The following is a 16,171-nucleotide window of genomic DNA, read 5'->3' as shown; positions in this document are numbered from 1 at the left end:
GGATAATGAATTTTCCTATCTCAATGGTTGTTACTTATCGATAGCTCCAAGGGTGGGGTCTTGGAGCCTTTGGAATTTTGATTGGCATAGTCTTGTGCAGGTCTTGTATAGGAAGCATCGCAGCTGTGAGTTGATAATGTACAACAGCCGTGTCATGTTCAGAAGTTATCATTTCATACACTGGTTCTTACATTCTTTCTACTCCCTGGTCTGAGATGTTCCCTATGCATTGGATGGAATGAAGTTGTTATAGCGCAGGGGTTTTCAACCTTCCTAATGCTGTGACCCTTTAATACAGTTCCTCATGTTGCTATTTCATAACTATAATTTTGCTTCTGTTATGGATCATAATGTAAATATTTTTGGAGATAGAAGATTCTTGAAAGGGCCATGACCCAGAGGTTGAGATTCACTCCTGTAGATGATTCCTCCATGATCGAATTCTCACAGCTATTTACACTAGGCACTTTAAGCAGTTCTGAGTCTCTTCATTAACCATTATCCACTGCAAAAAGAAGATTCTCTTAGCAAAATTGAGAGCAACACAAATCTATGGGTGCGCACACAATAGAAAGTTTCATGATAGCATGGTCTTAACAATCACTTTGCACAGTTGTGATCTTGGAATGAAGTGTCCCTCTTACATCCCTCTTTTTTGTTCTGTCTTCTATTGCCTTCAGTTCCCAAAGGCAGGATGTCTCAGCCTTGACCCCATTCACATTTTTGCAATGCACAATTCTTTGTTTTTGCATTCTCTCTCATCCACTGAAGGGTGTTAACAGTAACATTACTAGTAGTAACTTGTTCACCCATGCTGTCAAAATGAAACATATCCAAATATTGCCACATATCTTCTTAGCACACAAAAATCAAGCCCGGTTGAGAAACACTGGGGATGTAGGAATTTTTTTCTGGTTTGAACCTGTGTGAGTTTGTACATGATGTTCTAGTCTGAGTTCAACCCAATTGATACCACCTGGTAAAAGGAAAAGTTTTCTTCAGTAGATTATTACACTCAAGGACAGGCCTTATGCCCAGGAGTAGCTGACCAACACAAAATGGACTCATTTTATGTGTGTATGTGCGATTTTGGGGAGAGGGTGGTCTTAGTGGATTTTGTTTGTCTTCCACAATGTTCCCTGAATATTTTATTTTTTTGTTGTTGGTTTATGGAGTCAGGTGGATATCAAGATGAGGAGGAGTTGGGAGGGGAAAGAGTATCATCAAAATATATTGCCAAAGTTTCTGGAGGATCCTTGATTTTTGCACCTTGTGGGAAACCTGGCCCCTTAGCTTTTGATGCAGCAGGGACAACCTATACAGCCTCAAGCACATCTAACCACAAAGGAAATTATCACTACCAGGATACACAACGTCCAAGACAGCCGCAGTTTCCTTAGTTGTCTTGTATTTCTTGGTTATCTCATATCTAACTCCCTTTTGACTGACATCCTTTAAGCTCCTCAACTAATTTATGTCATACTTGTACAGGTAAATGAGGATTTAAGCATTCTCTATAGTGTTTCACATACATTTCTCTCTAAGTAGTTTGCTGGTAAAGTCTCTGAGGGCTGGGTTTGTTCATAAACCATCTGTTAAGATGGAATTATTGCTAAGAGTAGTCACAGATTGTCAAGGGCTAATGGGATCATGATGATGATGTTTGAGGACAAATAAAATTGTATTTGTGACGAGTGGTAGTAAACACATTTAATCTCCACAGTATGTACTTATATGAAGTCAGTGTATTTATAGGTAAAGAAATGAAGGCTAAAGATAGTTCATCTGAGGTATGTAGTGGGTAACAGCAGGAATTCTCATCACATTCTGTCTTAGCAGACTCCTACATAGATAATGGTGTACCTAGTCCTTCACTTGGAACAGACTTTTTAATGTAATTTTCGGAAACTCAGCCCTGAAAAGCAAGGATGCACTGAGGAAATGGAGTCCAAACACTGAAAAATGAGGAGTTGGCACCTCCCCTCCCCCCCCCCCCATGACCTCTTCCGTCATTTGTTTAGACTCAGTGTTTCTGGTGACTTGGAACTAATGTTGTTGTTGCCTTTCTCCCATAGTTACTGACTATACTACTGGAAGAGTTGGAGCTCCTCTTATTTGCTGTGAAATTAAGCTGAAAGACTGGCAGGAAGGTAAGAGTTTCACACAAGCTCTAGTGACCCTAGATGCCTTGGGAACCACTTGGAGCCTCAGGACTTCTGTTTCATTGAAATGAGAGGCTGTCAGTCATAACAAGTGATCCTTTGTTTTGCCTGTTCCCTATGACTTTTCTGTGCTCTGTGGGGAAAATGTCTAGATTGTAGCCGCTGTGGTTTTGAATTTAGGAAATACTTGATGGGCAAGGTGGGGAAAAGATTCTAATTGGAGCTTCTCCTGGGTTTGGAGAAGATGAGGCACCTCTTGAATCTCAGCTCTGCTAGTGATGATATTGGGGCTCAAAGAGAAACCCTGGATTTTCAGGTGGCAGAGAGACTAAGTACACACGTATATACCACAAAATCTTGACCCTAGAAGATTTCTACAGTCAAGACGCATCTATGTAGCTGTTTGTACAGTAAATGTTTACACAAATAGTTATAGAGGCAAGGCATTTAGAGGAAGCCAGAACCACACACATACTATTGATAATTCTTTTTATAATGAGCTGGAGAAAGAAGTAAACCAATTTTCCTATGATGGACATGATAAAGGATGCTAAATATACATACTTACTGTAGATTATTAAATAGACACATAATTATGCAGCCTTGCCATGCCACAAAGAATTGATAATAACTACCAGACAGTAATTGTCTGGCCACTGTTTAAATCCATACCATTTCCCATGGCCTCCACTTCTCCCTTGCTTAGTGCTATTGATTTCCTTAGGTACTTGTTGTCTGTTGTCTTTGACTGAAACTTCTGAGCATAAAGTCTGAGAAGTGTTGATAGCATCACATTGGTGATTTACTTGCAACAGCTTTAAGTATTGCTCTTCTTTGGGATGGTTTCAGCTTACAATTTGTCTGAACTCAGCTTTAATTATGTGTGTCATCAAAGGTTTGGGTAATTGTAATGAAGAATTTATAAAAGAAGATGAATTTTGTTTTAGGATAACAAGTGATTTTTTTAAAAAAATATTTCTAGGTGGTTATACAGTTCATGATAAGCCAAACCCCAGAGGTGAAATCGTGATTGGTGGGCAGAATATCTCCATGGGATATTTTAAAAATGAAGAGAAAACAGCAGAAGATTATTCTGTGGATGAAAATGGACAGAGGTGGTTTTGCACTGGTGATATTGGAGAATTCCACCCTGATGGTTGCTTACAGATTATAGGTCAGTGAATTCTTTTTTCTTTAGTTGCGTTCATTTTGTGACTTCAGTGCGCCTGAAAGGGAATGCAGGATAGGTCATCAGCAAGGTTGATGGATTGATTGGTTACAACTTTCTGCAAGTTACTTACGTACGCTCTTGTGCCTGAGCTCCATCTGTGAAACAGAGGTATCCCCAACCTCACAGGGTGAGTTCATAAATGTAAACTGTTCAGAGCAGTGCCTGCATATTCTTAAGTAGTAGAAGTGTTTGAGGTGGGGAAAATGAACAGTTGATTCAGTAATTGGAATACAAACTAATTTAGAAAAGAGTGAAGGTCTGCTTTGTTTGCCTAACTCTGCAGGAGTCTCTAACTATTTACTGTTAGACATAAATACACGGTTTAATGCCTTGCCTCCCACTTGTTTCTCAATGATCACCATACATCCATGATTTCCTGTTTCTATTGGCTCTTACTGTCCATGAGAGTTTTGAAAATGATCATTTCAATCTTCAGAATCAGTCTATTCTTTTGAAAATGTGTGTTTCTTTATGGTCTTATAGAAGTAAACATTTACATTAAAAAAACTCCAAAAGTGACTCCAAAGGAAATACTATGTTCACTTTAAACAGGAAAGGGTTTAAACACTATTTAGCTGTAAGTGCCACTCCACAGGGTCTGTCCTGTCTTCCAGTCCTGTATTCATCCAGTCATTTACTCTGCTACTGAGCGTCTCAGTATCTGAGCAGAATGTAATTAGAGATGTCCTGGGACGTTTTGTCTTCATCTCTGGTAAACTTTTTTATTGCTTGATACACCTTCATAGTTCTTATCCTCATCTATTGGGGAGCAAAGCTAGAGTCTCATATGATATTTCTAGAGGAGTACTAAAGTACTATATTATGAACCTACAGCCTAAGCTCTCCTTTATTCTCTACCAACACCAATTGTTTTTTTTATCCCTCAATATATGATTTTATTTAAATTAGAAACATGAATGCTTCACATGTCAATCCCAGCTCCCTCTCCCACCCCTCCTCCCTTGTCCCTCCCCCAGCTCCCCCAGCTCCCCACCCAATCCCCACATCATTCCCCAGGGAGGGTGTGGCCCTCCTTAGGGGGGGATCGCCAAAGTCTGTCATTTCATCCAGGGCAGGACCTAGGCTCTTCCCCATGTGTCCAGGTTGAGAGAGAATCCCTCTATTTGGAATGGGCTCCCAAAGATCATTTATACACCATGGTAAAAACTGATCTACTACCCAAGGCCCCAGTGATTTCTGTGGCCTCCTCACTGGCACTACATTCATGGAGTCTGGATCAGTCCCCTGTTGGCCTCTCAGCCATCAGTCTGGGATTCAAGAGCTCCCCCCTTATCTGGTCAGCTGTCTTTGTGGGTTTCACCATCATGGTCTTGACCCCTTTGCTCATCACTCCTCCATCTCTGTCACTAGGTTCCAGGAGTTCAGTTCAGTGTTTAGCTGAGGGTATCTGTCTCTGCTTCCATCAGTCACTGGATGAAGGTTCTAGGATTATTGAAGAAACTGTATTTATTAGCCTTTATAACACAAGAGAATCAATTTCTTTCCATTTTAATTATCATGAAAATGATACAAAAATTTAATTAATGGGGAAAATAAACTCAACCATGAATTCTCAACATCTCTAAAAGCAAACAAAATATTCATCAGATTGTGATGCTAGGAAATGAAACATTAAAAATTGAAGAAAAATCCTGCTACTTGGATACTTTCAAAATTATGATAGAATTATTAGATATATTTTACCAGGAAATGGAAATTTCCAATGAATAAATAAAAATGCATCCAAATCATTATAGAGGATGTTGACAAGGCTACCAACAATATAACAGTAAATTAAACAGTAGGTTCAGATGATTTCTTATACTTTATAAATCTGCATATACCTAGATTAACTTAAGCCCTTCTAATTAGAGAAAGCAGGTAAGAACATGTATGTGTACTACATGATATCACTGACAAAAGTCAAGAAAAAGTATGGTCAAATTTTTAAATATTGAGGCAAAACCACAAATTATAAGATAAAACATGGTTGCTCTTATTTTCTGTCTGTTGCTGTGAAATATACTTTTACCAAAAGTAACTTGGGCAGGGAACAGTTTACAGGTTATAGGGTATCAGTGAGAGAATGCAGGCCAGGAACTTGGAGCAGGAACCCTGGGGGTCTGCTACTTACTCACATTAACCCTGTTTCTGCTCAGCCTGCCCTCTTCTATAAGGCAGGACCACCTGCCCGGGGTGGCACCTCCTACAGTGGACTATACTCTTGTCAATCAATTAATAATAAAAAAATTGTCCATTGAGGTGTTCACAGGGCAGTCTGATGGAGGCAGTTCCTCAGCTGAGGTCTCTCTTTCCAGGCGTGTCAAGTTTACAACCAAGTTTAGCCATTATAAATATCCATATTAATACAATAAATGTAATAAACAAATGTTGCTGAGACAAGAGGCTCCCCATATATAAAAGATTCAAGTTGAAACTGTGCCTTACAGTAGATGTATCGTATATATAAACTTTACCTTACTATATATATATTATTTATAATTATTACCTTACAGAGTGTGTGTGTGTGTGTGTGTGTGTGTGTATAAACATGTACCACTCAGATAAAGAATTTTACCACTGATCTAAACACCCTGAATTCCATTCCTGACTCCCATACATTCCCATATAAGAGAAGTAGAGAACTGACTCTGGCAAGTTATTTTTTGACATCGACACGCATGCCATAGCTCACAAGTACATACACACATACACACGCATGCACGCACGCAACATCTCATAAATATAGAAAACAATAAGCAAAAGGCTGAGGGTGGGCCAATGGGTAAAGCACCTGCCATTCAAGCATGGAGACCAGAACTCAGATTCCAAACACCTCTCCGAAAGTCAAGTGGAGTGGCCGCATGCCTACAAACACCAATTGTTTTTTAAACATGTTATATTAGGTTGTGCAACCTGGTCTTGAAGTCACAGCCTCCTGCTTCAAACTCCTAAAAGAGTAGGAGTTGGAACCATGTGTCACCACTCTTGGCCTTTCTTCAATTTGTGTGTTTATGGTGTTTGTACTTGTTTATATGTATATGGACACATCGATGTGTAGTGTAGGTAAACAAGAAGGCCAGAAGTTGAGGTGTTGGGTGGCTTTTTGGATCACCTACTGCCTTCTTTTGAGACAGTGTCTCACTGATCCTGGAGGAACTCATCAATTTGTCTGGGCTCCCTGGCAGATGAGTTTCAGGAATCTACCTGTCTATATGCCTTTTCTTCCCACAGGACTAGGCATATACATACACTACATACACACCACTGCTCAGCTTTTATGCTTTCACGGCAGGCACTTCATAGACCAACCATGTCTGTCTGTCTCTCTCTCTCTGTCTCTCTCTCTGTCTCTCTCTCTGTCTCTCTCTCTCTCTGTCTCTCTCTGTGTTAGATAATTAATTTTGTTTGTTATGCTCATACCATGTATGCAACCTTATATTTGTATATTGTTGACAAAAAGTAAACAATTGTGATCCAAATAGATATCATTAACATGGAAATGCTTGTATACTGTGCATGTGTACAAGATTTTCACACTGTTGCTGCAGGTTTAAAATGCAAAAGGAAGCTGTTAGCTGTGGTAGAATGTCAGAATGGGTCTTTTGTAGAAAAGTACCTAGCATAGTCTTTTTTAGAAACCCAGTTTGCTTTATACATGAGCACAGTGCATTTTGCTCACAGCCCTCCTCCCTCATCCTCCCACTCTTCTGTCTTCCTACTATTGCTGTTGGTAGACAACACATCATTCACACAAAGGATTTCAAGTGACTATGATTGCAAGTTGAGCCATCCTATGACAGTACTTTCTTATAGCACTGTCACTTTGCAAAGAAAATGTCAAATAGGGAAATGTTTTATATGCAAGATACTATGACATGCTTCTGTGAGGTAGGCACCATTATCCGTAATCTAAATGAGGTGGAGAGAGGTTAACTGAAATGCCAAGCATTGCATAGCCTGTACCAGACAAGTTCCTATTCTAATCTAATGCTCCAAGCTCTGTGATCAGGAATATGAGAAGATCATTTTTATTTAACATTTTTATGCAATGTATTTTGATCATGTTTTTACCTCTCCCAAGTCCTCCCAAATCTTACCTACCTCCCTACCCACCCTACTGTGTGCTCTCACAGACTAGCACCCTTTCAAAAAGGGGGTTAGAGTAACAAAAATACTTTTTGAGTTGGCTAACTACTCCTAAGGATGGGGCCTCCCTGGTATGTTGTTGATATGCCCAGTGACACTCCATTGGAGACAATTGATTTGCAACAGACTCTTCCTAGAAACGTCAGACTGGATTTGAACCCACTGTGGAAACCACACTGGCCTGGAACTTACCTTGCTCTTGCCTTACACACCTGCTGTATCTTTAAGTATAATAATACTTGAGGTACTTTTAGTGATATGTATGGGAAAATAATATACATAGCAAGATTTTAGAAGAAATGTCTTTGTATATAAAGACTAAGGCAATACAATTGAAAGAAAGTCAGAATTGTATATGCCATAATGAAACCAACCATGGATCTGTACTTTTTTTTAACTGAAAATAGACTCCTCTTTTATACAATATATCTGGCCACACTTTCCCCTCCCTCCACTCTTCCCAGCTGCTCCTCCTCCCCTCTTCCCCAATGCACTTCCCCTTCATCTTCCTTCAGGAAAGAGCAGGCCTCCAAGAGAAAACAACCAATGTCTGACTTTAACTTGAGGATCCATATTTTTTTTTATTGACTACAGATCGTAAGAAAGATCTTGTGAAGTTACAAGCCGGCGAATATGTATCTCTTGGAAAAGTAGAAGCAGCACTGAAGAATTGTCCACTGATTGACAACATCTGTGCTTTTGCTAAAAGGTACTTCATTTTTGTTTGTTTTTTTTGAGACAGGACTTCTTTGTGTAGCCTTGGCTATCCTAATACTAGCTGTGTAGGCCAGGCTGGCCTCTGCCTCCCAGGTGTTGGGTTTAAAGGTGTGTGCTACCACTGCCAGGCTGGTAACTTATTTTTTTAAATATTATATTTGTTTGTTGAGGGGAGCTCATTTGAGACAACTTGTGTGAGTTTTCTCCTATTACCATGGGCATCCGGGAGAACAAACTTGGGTATCAGGCTTGATCACTATCTCACCAGTCAAAGAGTAGTTGTGTTTTGTGTTTCATATACTTAGAATAAAAGGAACATTATAAAATAAATTTGATTGTTTATAAGCATGTAGGTACCATCAAATTCCTCTTAGAACTTTGATTTGGGTTGGGAAAATAAACATGAAAGTTCTTGTGTAGGCTGAGTTTCTTTCCGCCTGGTCCCACCGCCGCTTTGCCCCAAATAAACACACAGATACTTGATTATAAATTGTTTGGCTGATGGCTTAGGCTTCTTACTGGCTAGCTCTTTCTTTATTATTAACCTATAATTATTAATCTATGTATTTCTACATGGCCTTCTCTTACCAGAGAATGTTCCAGCATTTTACTCCTTTGGCTGCTACATGGCATCTCTCAGCAGCTTCTCTCTGCCTCCTCTCCCCAGAATTCTCATCTGGTAGCCCCGCCTATACTTCCTGCCTGGCTACTGGCCAATCAGTGTTTTATTCATTAACCAAAAAGAGAAACATATACAGAAGAACATCCTCCATCATTCTTGAATTTATTTAGCAGCATGAAGATCATTTCAGTAACATTTATTGTAGTTTTTATTAGACGTCTACCATGTCTTGCTACAAGTCTATCTATGCCACAAGTTCTTTCATGTAGGATCCTTAACAACTGAGACTTAGCATGATTAATTTCCCCAAAAGTTTACATAGGTAGTAGATAATGGGGTAAGCTTTCAGTCCATGTTTTCTAAGTTAAAAGCCTGTGAAATTGAGCCATTTTCTTTTTTATTAATATATACTATGTATATTTTGAATGATGTCTGCTGTATTGTTACATTGAATATCTTGTGAGTCATTTTGCTCATTTTGATTTCCATCTAAAATTTCAGTGACCAGTCCTATGTGATCAGTTTTGTGGTTCCTAACCAGAAGAGGTTGACCCTTTTGGCACAACAGAAAGGGGTAGAGGGATCTTGGGTTGATATCTGCAATAACCCTGCCATGGAAGCTGAAATACTGAGAGAAATCCGAGAAGCTGCAAATGCTAGTAAGTAAGAAATTGTCAAGCCCTTGAAGTCCACAAAAGTCACCTAACAAATATTTTGTACATTACTCTAAAAACTTCATGTATGTATACAATGCATCTTGGTCATATCTACTCCATCTAACTTCCATTAGGCCTCCTTAAAATATTTCTCTCCCAACTCTCTAAAATCTCAGTTCAAGTATTATGTGTATATAAAATCAACGTATCAGTTAAGAAATGTGTAATTTTTTGTTTTTTGGCTTTTTTTTTGGTTTTTACGAGACAGGGTTTCTCTGTATTGTTTTGGAGGCTATCGGTCCAGCCCAGCCTCGAACTCACAGAGATCTGCCTGCCTCTGCCTCCCGAGTGCTGGGATTAAAGGCGTGCGCCACCACCGCCCGGCAATTTTTTGTTTTTTGAGAGTTGGGTATTACGGTCACCAATCACAGTTGTGCTGAGATGAATCTGACTTTCCATCCACTAGAATTTCATGAAATTGCTGCATCTGTTTTTTGACCATGCCTGTTTAGAGATGTCCTTTTGCTGGGGCGTTTGCTTCGTCAGTACGTAGCGACCTTCTTTATCTTTTCTCACTAGTTTGGGTTCAAAGTCTTTTCTTTTCAAAGAGAATAAGTGATTGTTCCTTTTGGAGCAAAACGTGAGTGGTCATGGTCCTGGATTAGACAGATTTAGGTTACCTCTGATATGTTCAAAAGAATTATTAAAGAATATCATGAATCAAAACACTTCACATATACTAGTGAATATATCAGGCAGGCAGGTTTACAGCAAAGTAGGCAAATGTCTGATATAGACCTGATGACATTCTTAGCCATTGGGTTGGTGAAGGCTAGGGATCTTTTTAGACATTCCAGAGGATTTACCTAAGTTTTCAGGATATTAAGTCACACAAAGAATTGGATAATGAATGGTCATTAGAACCATGGCATCTGCTAGTTTCTTCTGATGCTTCTGTGTTCATTACTATTTTAAAGACAGTTACTTGAAAATACTTTGGAAAGCCTCCTGGGCTTCTCTGAAAAATCACTCATAAGTTAGTCTTCTTTTTTCCTCCCTTTTGGACCACTCCATTTCTCTCACAAAGCCTCTAATCTGCTATGTAGATGGTCTTAATCTTACTGCCAATAATCTCATAGTAAAACTGCACCGAATCCTTCTTTTTTGGCAGCCTTATTCTCCAGCTCTGTTGGACCTCATGTACTTGAGTCTAAAAAAAAACAGCCTGGTTCAGGAAAGTCAGCACAGAGAGAGAGCACCTGAGTATCAAATGTCCTGCTGTTTGTGTCACCCTTCCTCCTTATCTTCAGAGGCATCCAGTGCTCAGGGCTTCCTGCTCTAGGCCTTCCATGGAAGACACATCCGTTCTAGTTGGCAGTTGTCTTAGCCCTCTCTGACTCAGTTACCAGTGATTCTTTTGTTTTTCTCTAAACATAATTGAACTTTCCCATCCAGTGCCTTTGTGCTTGCTTCATGTGCTTCACTGTAGTCACTAACTTTTTTCATCCAAAAATTATTATCAAGATAGCCTGGAACTTGGATTGATCCTCTTACCTCTGCTTCCTAAGTAAAGAAGTTATTTTAGGGTATTTATTTATCAGGCACAGTAGAGAGGAATGCTGTATTCCATATGTTGAACTGCAAGCTATTTACCTATTTTTGTCTGTTGTTTTATTTTAAAGATGAAAGTAACAATTATCCTAATTATCAGTTAGCTGTAATTGTGAAATAGTGGACAATATAGAAAATGATAAGGAAGTAAGTGAAGTCCCCTGACTCTATTTACCTGCCTTCTAGGGCCCCCACTGTCGGTAGCTATATAATGTCAGTATCCTATTTAATGCCTACAGTTTTTTCAGTAAATACATACGATTTGGATACTGAATGATAATCATGAGCCTGTAGCTCTAGCTCCGGGGAATCCAGTTCCTTCCACTGTCCTACATGGGTTACACACTTGTAATATACTCACTCACTCACTTTGTCTGTCTGTCTATTTGTTGGTCCTCCCCCCTCAAAACAAAGACCACTTATATGCTGCCACCTGCAGGTAATGCTTTAGAATGCTCAGGTTTATTCAGAGAAAATATGCATGTAAAATTATTTGTTCTTCATTCCTGTCCTCAATACAGAACAGTGATGGGGAATTCCCAGAATAAAACCCCTAAAGGCCTCCTTTTTTGTTATACTTTACATGGCATTTTAGCTAATAATGATGAAATATGGGAACATTTTAAAAATAGGCTTTCTTTGACTTGCATAAACTGAAATGGTATACCTACCAATTTTGTCAGTGTTTTAAGGAATTAGACCTTTGTGAGTAGGGAAAGTAAAAAGGGTTTTGGAGCCAAATATGTAGTTAATTTCCCTTGAGATCCAGCTGTGATCCAGGGAGCAAACATTTCAGGTACCCTTTGGTAACTGAGTCATAATATAAGATTAGAGCAGACATTGTTAATTCAGGCAAGTTTTTGTTCTTCTGCTGTCTGTCTAGGCATTACTTGGGGGTAACATGATGCTAAATAATATATGAGAGATTATTTTTCATATTCAGCATTACATCCTTTAAAGTGGTTTCTAATGTCATAAAGGCTGCTGGGTAGTAGCTTTGTAAAGATGCACAAGTGTTATTTTTAAGTCATTCCACAAAAAAAAATCAAGCTTGCATGCAGGGTAACATGTTTGACCTTCAGAATTTTAAGAATGAGCTTATGTTAATACATATACCTTGGGGGATTGTAAGAAATAGGCTAATATAATACTCTGTTCTTTTCTATTATTGATGTTTTCATTTTACAGAGTCTCATTGTATATTCTGAAACTCACAGAGATCTACCTGCTTCTGCCTCTTGAGTGACTGGGATTAGAGGTGTATGCCACAGGCAGTTATCTCTATGTTCTTGATTTCTTATATTTCCCCAAACATGTTGTATAGCTCTTACACAACATATACATGTACTGTGTCTGGTCTTACACCATATAAATACCATCATTATTCCAAATAAATACCATCTTGGTTCACATTTGATTATATAACACAACTATAAGAGATATTTTTTGAGAGATTTTACTTTTTATGGAATAATTTAATAGATTAGTATGGTTTTGTTTGATTTTTTGAGACAGGGTTTCTCTTATATTGCTTTGGGGGTTGTCTTGGCACTTGCTCTGTAGACCAGGCTGGCCTCAGACTCACAGAGATCCGCCTGCCTCTGACCCCCCCCAGTGCTGGGATTAAAGACGTGCGCCACCAATGCCCGGCTCATATGTATTTTTTGTTGAGGGCTCTTGATCTAATCTATGAGTTACAATCAATAAAACAAAGACCCTAATTTCATGGAGTTTGTGTTGTACTGGTTGAGACAAATATGTAATATCTTTGAAGGAAATACAGGCATTGAACAAAGTGTAGTCATACTATAAGAAAAATATATTGGGGACAAAAATATCTAGTCTTCCTTTTTGTTACAAGTAGTTAGGAGAATTCTGGATGTTAATAGATATCTGGATGGAAAGCCATCCCAGGCAGAGGAACAGCACTGTGAGGGCTGTGACGAGGAAGATGTTGTGTGTGTCTGTGTGAGCAAAAATGCTTCTGCAGATCTTGAGAAAGGTGGTCATATTGTTAGTAACTGTCCGACATACCAGTAAATATATTTTCTCTTTCATTGCATCATCTAGACTGTCACTTCTGAAAGATTTGTGTTTTGTTCATTGTTTTTCTCTTCTTTTCTCCCCTTCCTCCTTTCTATACTTTCCTTGACTCTCCTACCCTTCTCCTCCTTTTTTTTTTTTTAGTGAACTTGGAGCGATTTGAAATTCCAATCAAGGTTCGATTAAGCCCAGAGCCATGGACCCCTGAAACTGGTTTGGTAACAGATGCCTTCAAGCTGAAAAGGAAGGAATTGAAGAACCATTATCTCAAGGACATTGAGCGAATGTATGGGGGCAAATAAAAATGTCACTCTTACTTACATTTGGACAGGAGGTGGCCTGAAGGTTTTTCAGTTCTAGACTTTAAGCCTTTATTGACCTGCTAGATGCAAGGTATATCTTCTAAAGACATATGAAAACAAAACAAAAAACAACCAAAAGTGGTTAAAATACTTGCGTCTACTTTAACTTAGTTTTGCATAATTCTAGTGAAGCTGAAATTGAAAAGACATTTCCCTTTAGCTGTATTAATTTTAGAGCAGAAATTCTGTTTTTAAAAATTTGCCTTAGATACACTTGTTTTTATAAAGAAAAGATACTTCATGCTAAAGTAAGTGAACTGGGGTTGAAGTAGATGCAGTTGAGGAAATTTACAGCTTCCGGTGTCTATTGTTTTCCTAGTTCAGAAGTTTCAGTAGTAATCATGACAAAATTGTGTATTAACACTACTCAAAGCAGAAGAACCACAAGACTTTCAAATTCTCTTCCAACCATGCCTTGAAGGGAAAGCATCAGTTGTAATATAATCTGGAGTCAGTATCTTAGAAGGTATTACTTTAAGATCATAATTGTCATGTAGGTTAGACATAGAACATTGCAATATTGTCAATAATTACAGTGCCTGAAGTTAAGAATTAAACAACATACATACCAAAAATATCTAGTGAGATGTTTGAAGGGAAGCTCACCTGTTCCTTTGGGTGCCTGAGAACTAAAATCAGCAACTGTAATTATCTGAATGTCTTTAGAGGAAAGTACACTTTGTAAAAGTGACCTTTCTGTATGTGATCTAGTAAAAGACAGAGACTAAGAGAGAAATGACAGAGTCCATCAAAATTCAACAAGATACACTGTTTTTCTGTTAGAAAATCCATGGAATCATAAAGATTCAGGATTAGGACCCTGTATAGCACTGAACCTGGGGAGGAAAGAGAGATTTAGACTGAATTTCTCTTTGATAATGGGGCTTGATTTTAAAATGTGCTTGTATTAAATTACATTTGTAATTTATGGTCTGTTTGCTGTTGCCGATTGGATTATTGATCAGTGGTGTGCATTTCAGAGAGCCTTTCATTTGCTTTAATTTCAGCAAAGCGGGTTATGATAAATGGCTTCCTCAGAAACCTCATTCAAACCTACGGGTGATTAATTGTCTTGGATGAGCCTGGGGAAGTTGAAGGGAAGCAAACACTGTTACCACTTTCCTGTTTATGGAGGGTTAGAGACTGGAATTGCTAGATTTGGGAGAAGGGCAGGGTTACTTGATTAAGGACTGTCTGTGCAGTAACTTGGGGTGTGGGTTTCTTTTTAAATCTTTAGTTAAAGTCTGGGATTATATATTCTTGATAGATATTCGCACTTGAACCATAGTTACTGTAAAAAGTAAAAATTCTTAATACTGTTATTCTTTGCACTTTTTCGTAATCATTTTATACACACACGTGTATATATATGTATACATATATATATATATATATGTTGCTTACATTGTGTTGTACAGATGTGGGCCACCACTGCAACAAACTGAATTCTTTGCGCTCTAAAATATTTATAAAGAAATTATTTAATTGTTCTGTATATGGTGGTAATAAAGAGAAAAATCATCAGGTGTCATAAGCAACAGCGAAGGTTTTGTAAAAAGTTTCTTTTTAGTGTTCCACAAAATCAAGTTGGAGGCAAGTTTTCCCTGAAGTTATATGTGAGTATTCTCATGCTTCCCAACTTGCCTTCGAAGTGTGAAACGACATTATTATCAAGTAGACTACTGTTCAGCTTCTATTTACTCCTGCCCCCTGGCAGTCCTTTAAGGGTTGTTTTCTTAGGCTCTCCCAATATGTGTTTCCATTTGGAATGGTGATTTTTAAATGTGAGTGCATGCATACTATGTTACTTCAGATACTTGCACCCTACCCACCCCATCTCCCGAAAGCTGGAACACTGCCAACTAATCTGTTGACTAGGTCCTTAAGAATCACGTAATTAACACTTAAGGTTGGGTGCTGCTAATTAATTCTTCATGAAAATCCAAACATGTTAAGGGACCAGGGAGATGCCACTGCCCCCCTGACTTTTCATCAGAAATATACATGTTTATGTAAACAGAAGTATTTTCCATATTCATGGTGACTTTTTAAGTATTTGAGCCTACAGATTTTGATCTCCATTTTTATACCTATTTAAATTGTTCACAATTATTACATGTCAGCCATCAAGTAAAGCTGTACTTAATATTGCTTATAAGTGTATACATTTCTAAGTTGAACACTCATGATTTTTGCTTTAATTACATGAGAGGGTCTTATTTCCTTACTGTTTGTACTTTTTTATGTAGACTGAAGGTATGATTTTATGAAATACAGGGGAATGATTCATATAGTCTGAAGTGAGGGAGAGTCCTTTCTCTTTGTTCATAGAGACTGATTAGTAATCTTTGCCTATACTTTCCCGATTGCATATGACAAATGTTTCTACAGTAACAAGCTGAGAACAGGTTAAAGGTTGTATGACATTTGGGACCTGGAGAGTAATAATTTTAATTTTGAATGTAGTTACAAACTTTGTATTCATGTTTGTACTTTCTGTTAAAATGCATGATTGTAGGATTGTTGTTTAGATTTGTTGTGTTTACTCTTGAAAAGCTTTGTTCTTATTTTCAAGTTTGCACTTGAATCTTATGAAATAAATCCACCTGTGTTATCAA

General features: G+C 38.2%; 1 protein-coding gene across 6 annotated transcripts in view; it reads left to right on the top strand.

The window, feature by feature from the left end:
- Positions 1-16,171, top strand: part of Acsl4 (acyl-CoA synthetase long chain family member 4) — a 63,978-nt gene extending 47,807 nt beyond the window's left edge. For all 6 annotated transcript variants that reach the window (XM_040744483.1, XM_040744484.1, XM_040744487.1 and 3 more), the window contains exons 13-17: positions 2,076-2,150; positions 3,145-3,336; positions 8,137-8,251; positions 9,383-9,540; positions 13,336-16,171. In XM_040744483.1, coding sequence (XP_040600417.1) covers positions 2,076-2,150; positions 3,145-3,336; positions 8,137-8,251; positions 9,383-9,540; positions 13,336-13,493 — 698 coding nt within the window. In that variant the 3' untranslated portion in view covers positions 13,494-16,171. The remainder of the gene's footprint in view (positions 1-2,075; positions 2,151-3,144; positions 3,337-8,136; positions 8,252-9,382; positions 9,541-13,335) is intronic.

Source organism: Mesocricetus auratus, unplaced genomic scaffold (genome assembly GCF_017639785.1).
Source record: "Mesocricetus auratus isolate SY011 unplaced genomic scaffold, BCM_Maur_2.0 Super-Scaffold_100003, whole genome shotgun sequence".
In the NCBI taxonomy this organism is placed as follows: Eukaryota; Metazoa; Chordata; class Mammalia; order Rodentia; family Cricetidae; genus Mesocricetus; species Mesocricetus auratus.
Note: the sequence above shows the minus strand (reverse complement) of the source record. Positions and strands in the feature narration are given on the sequence as shown.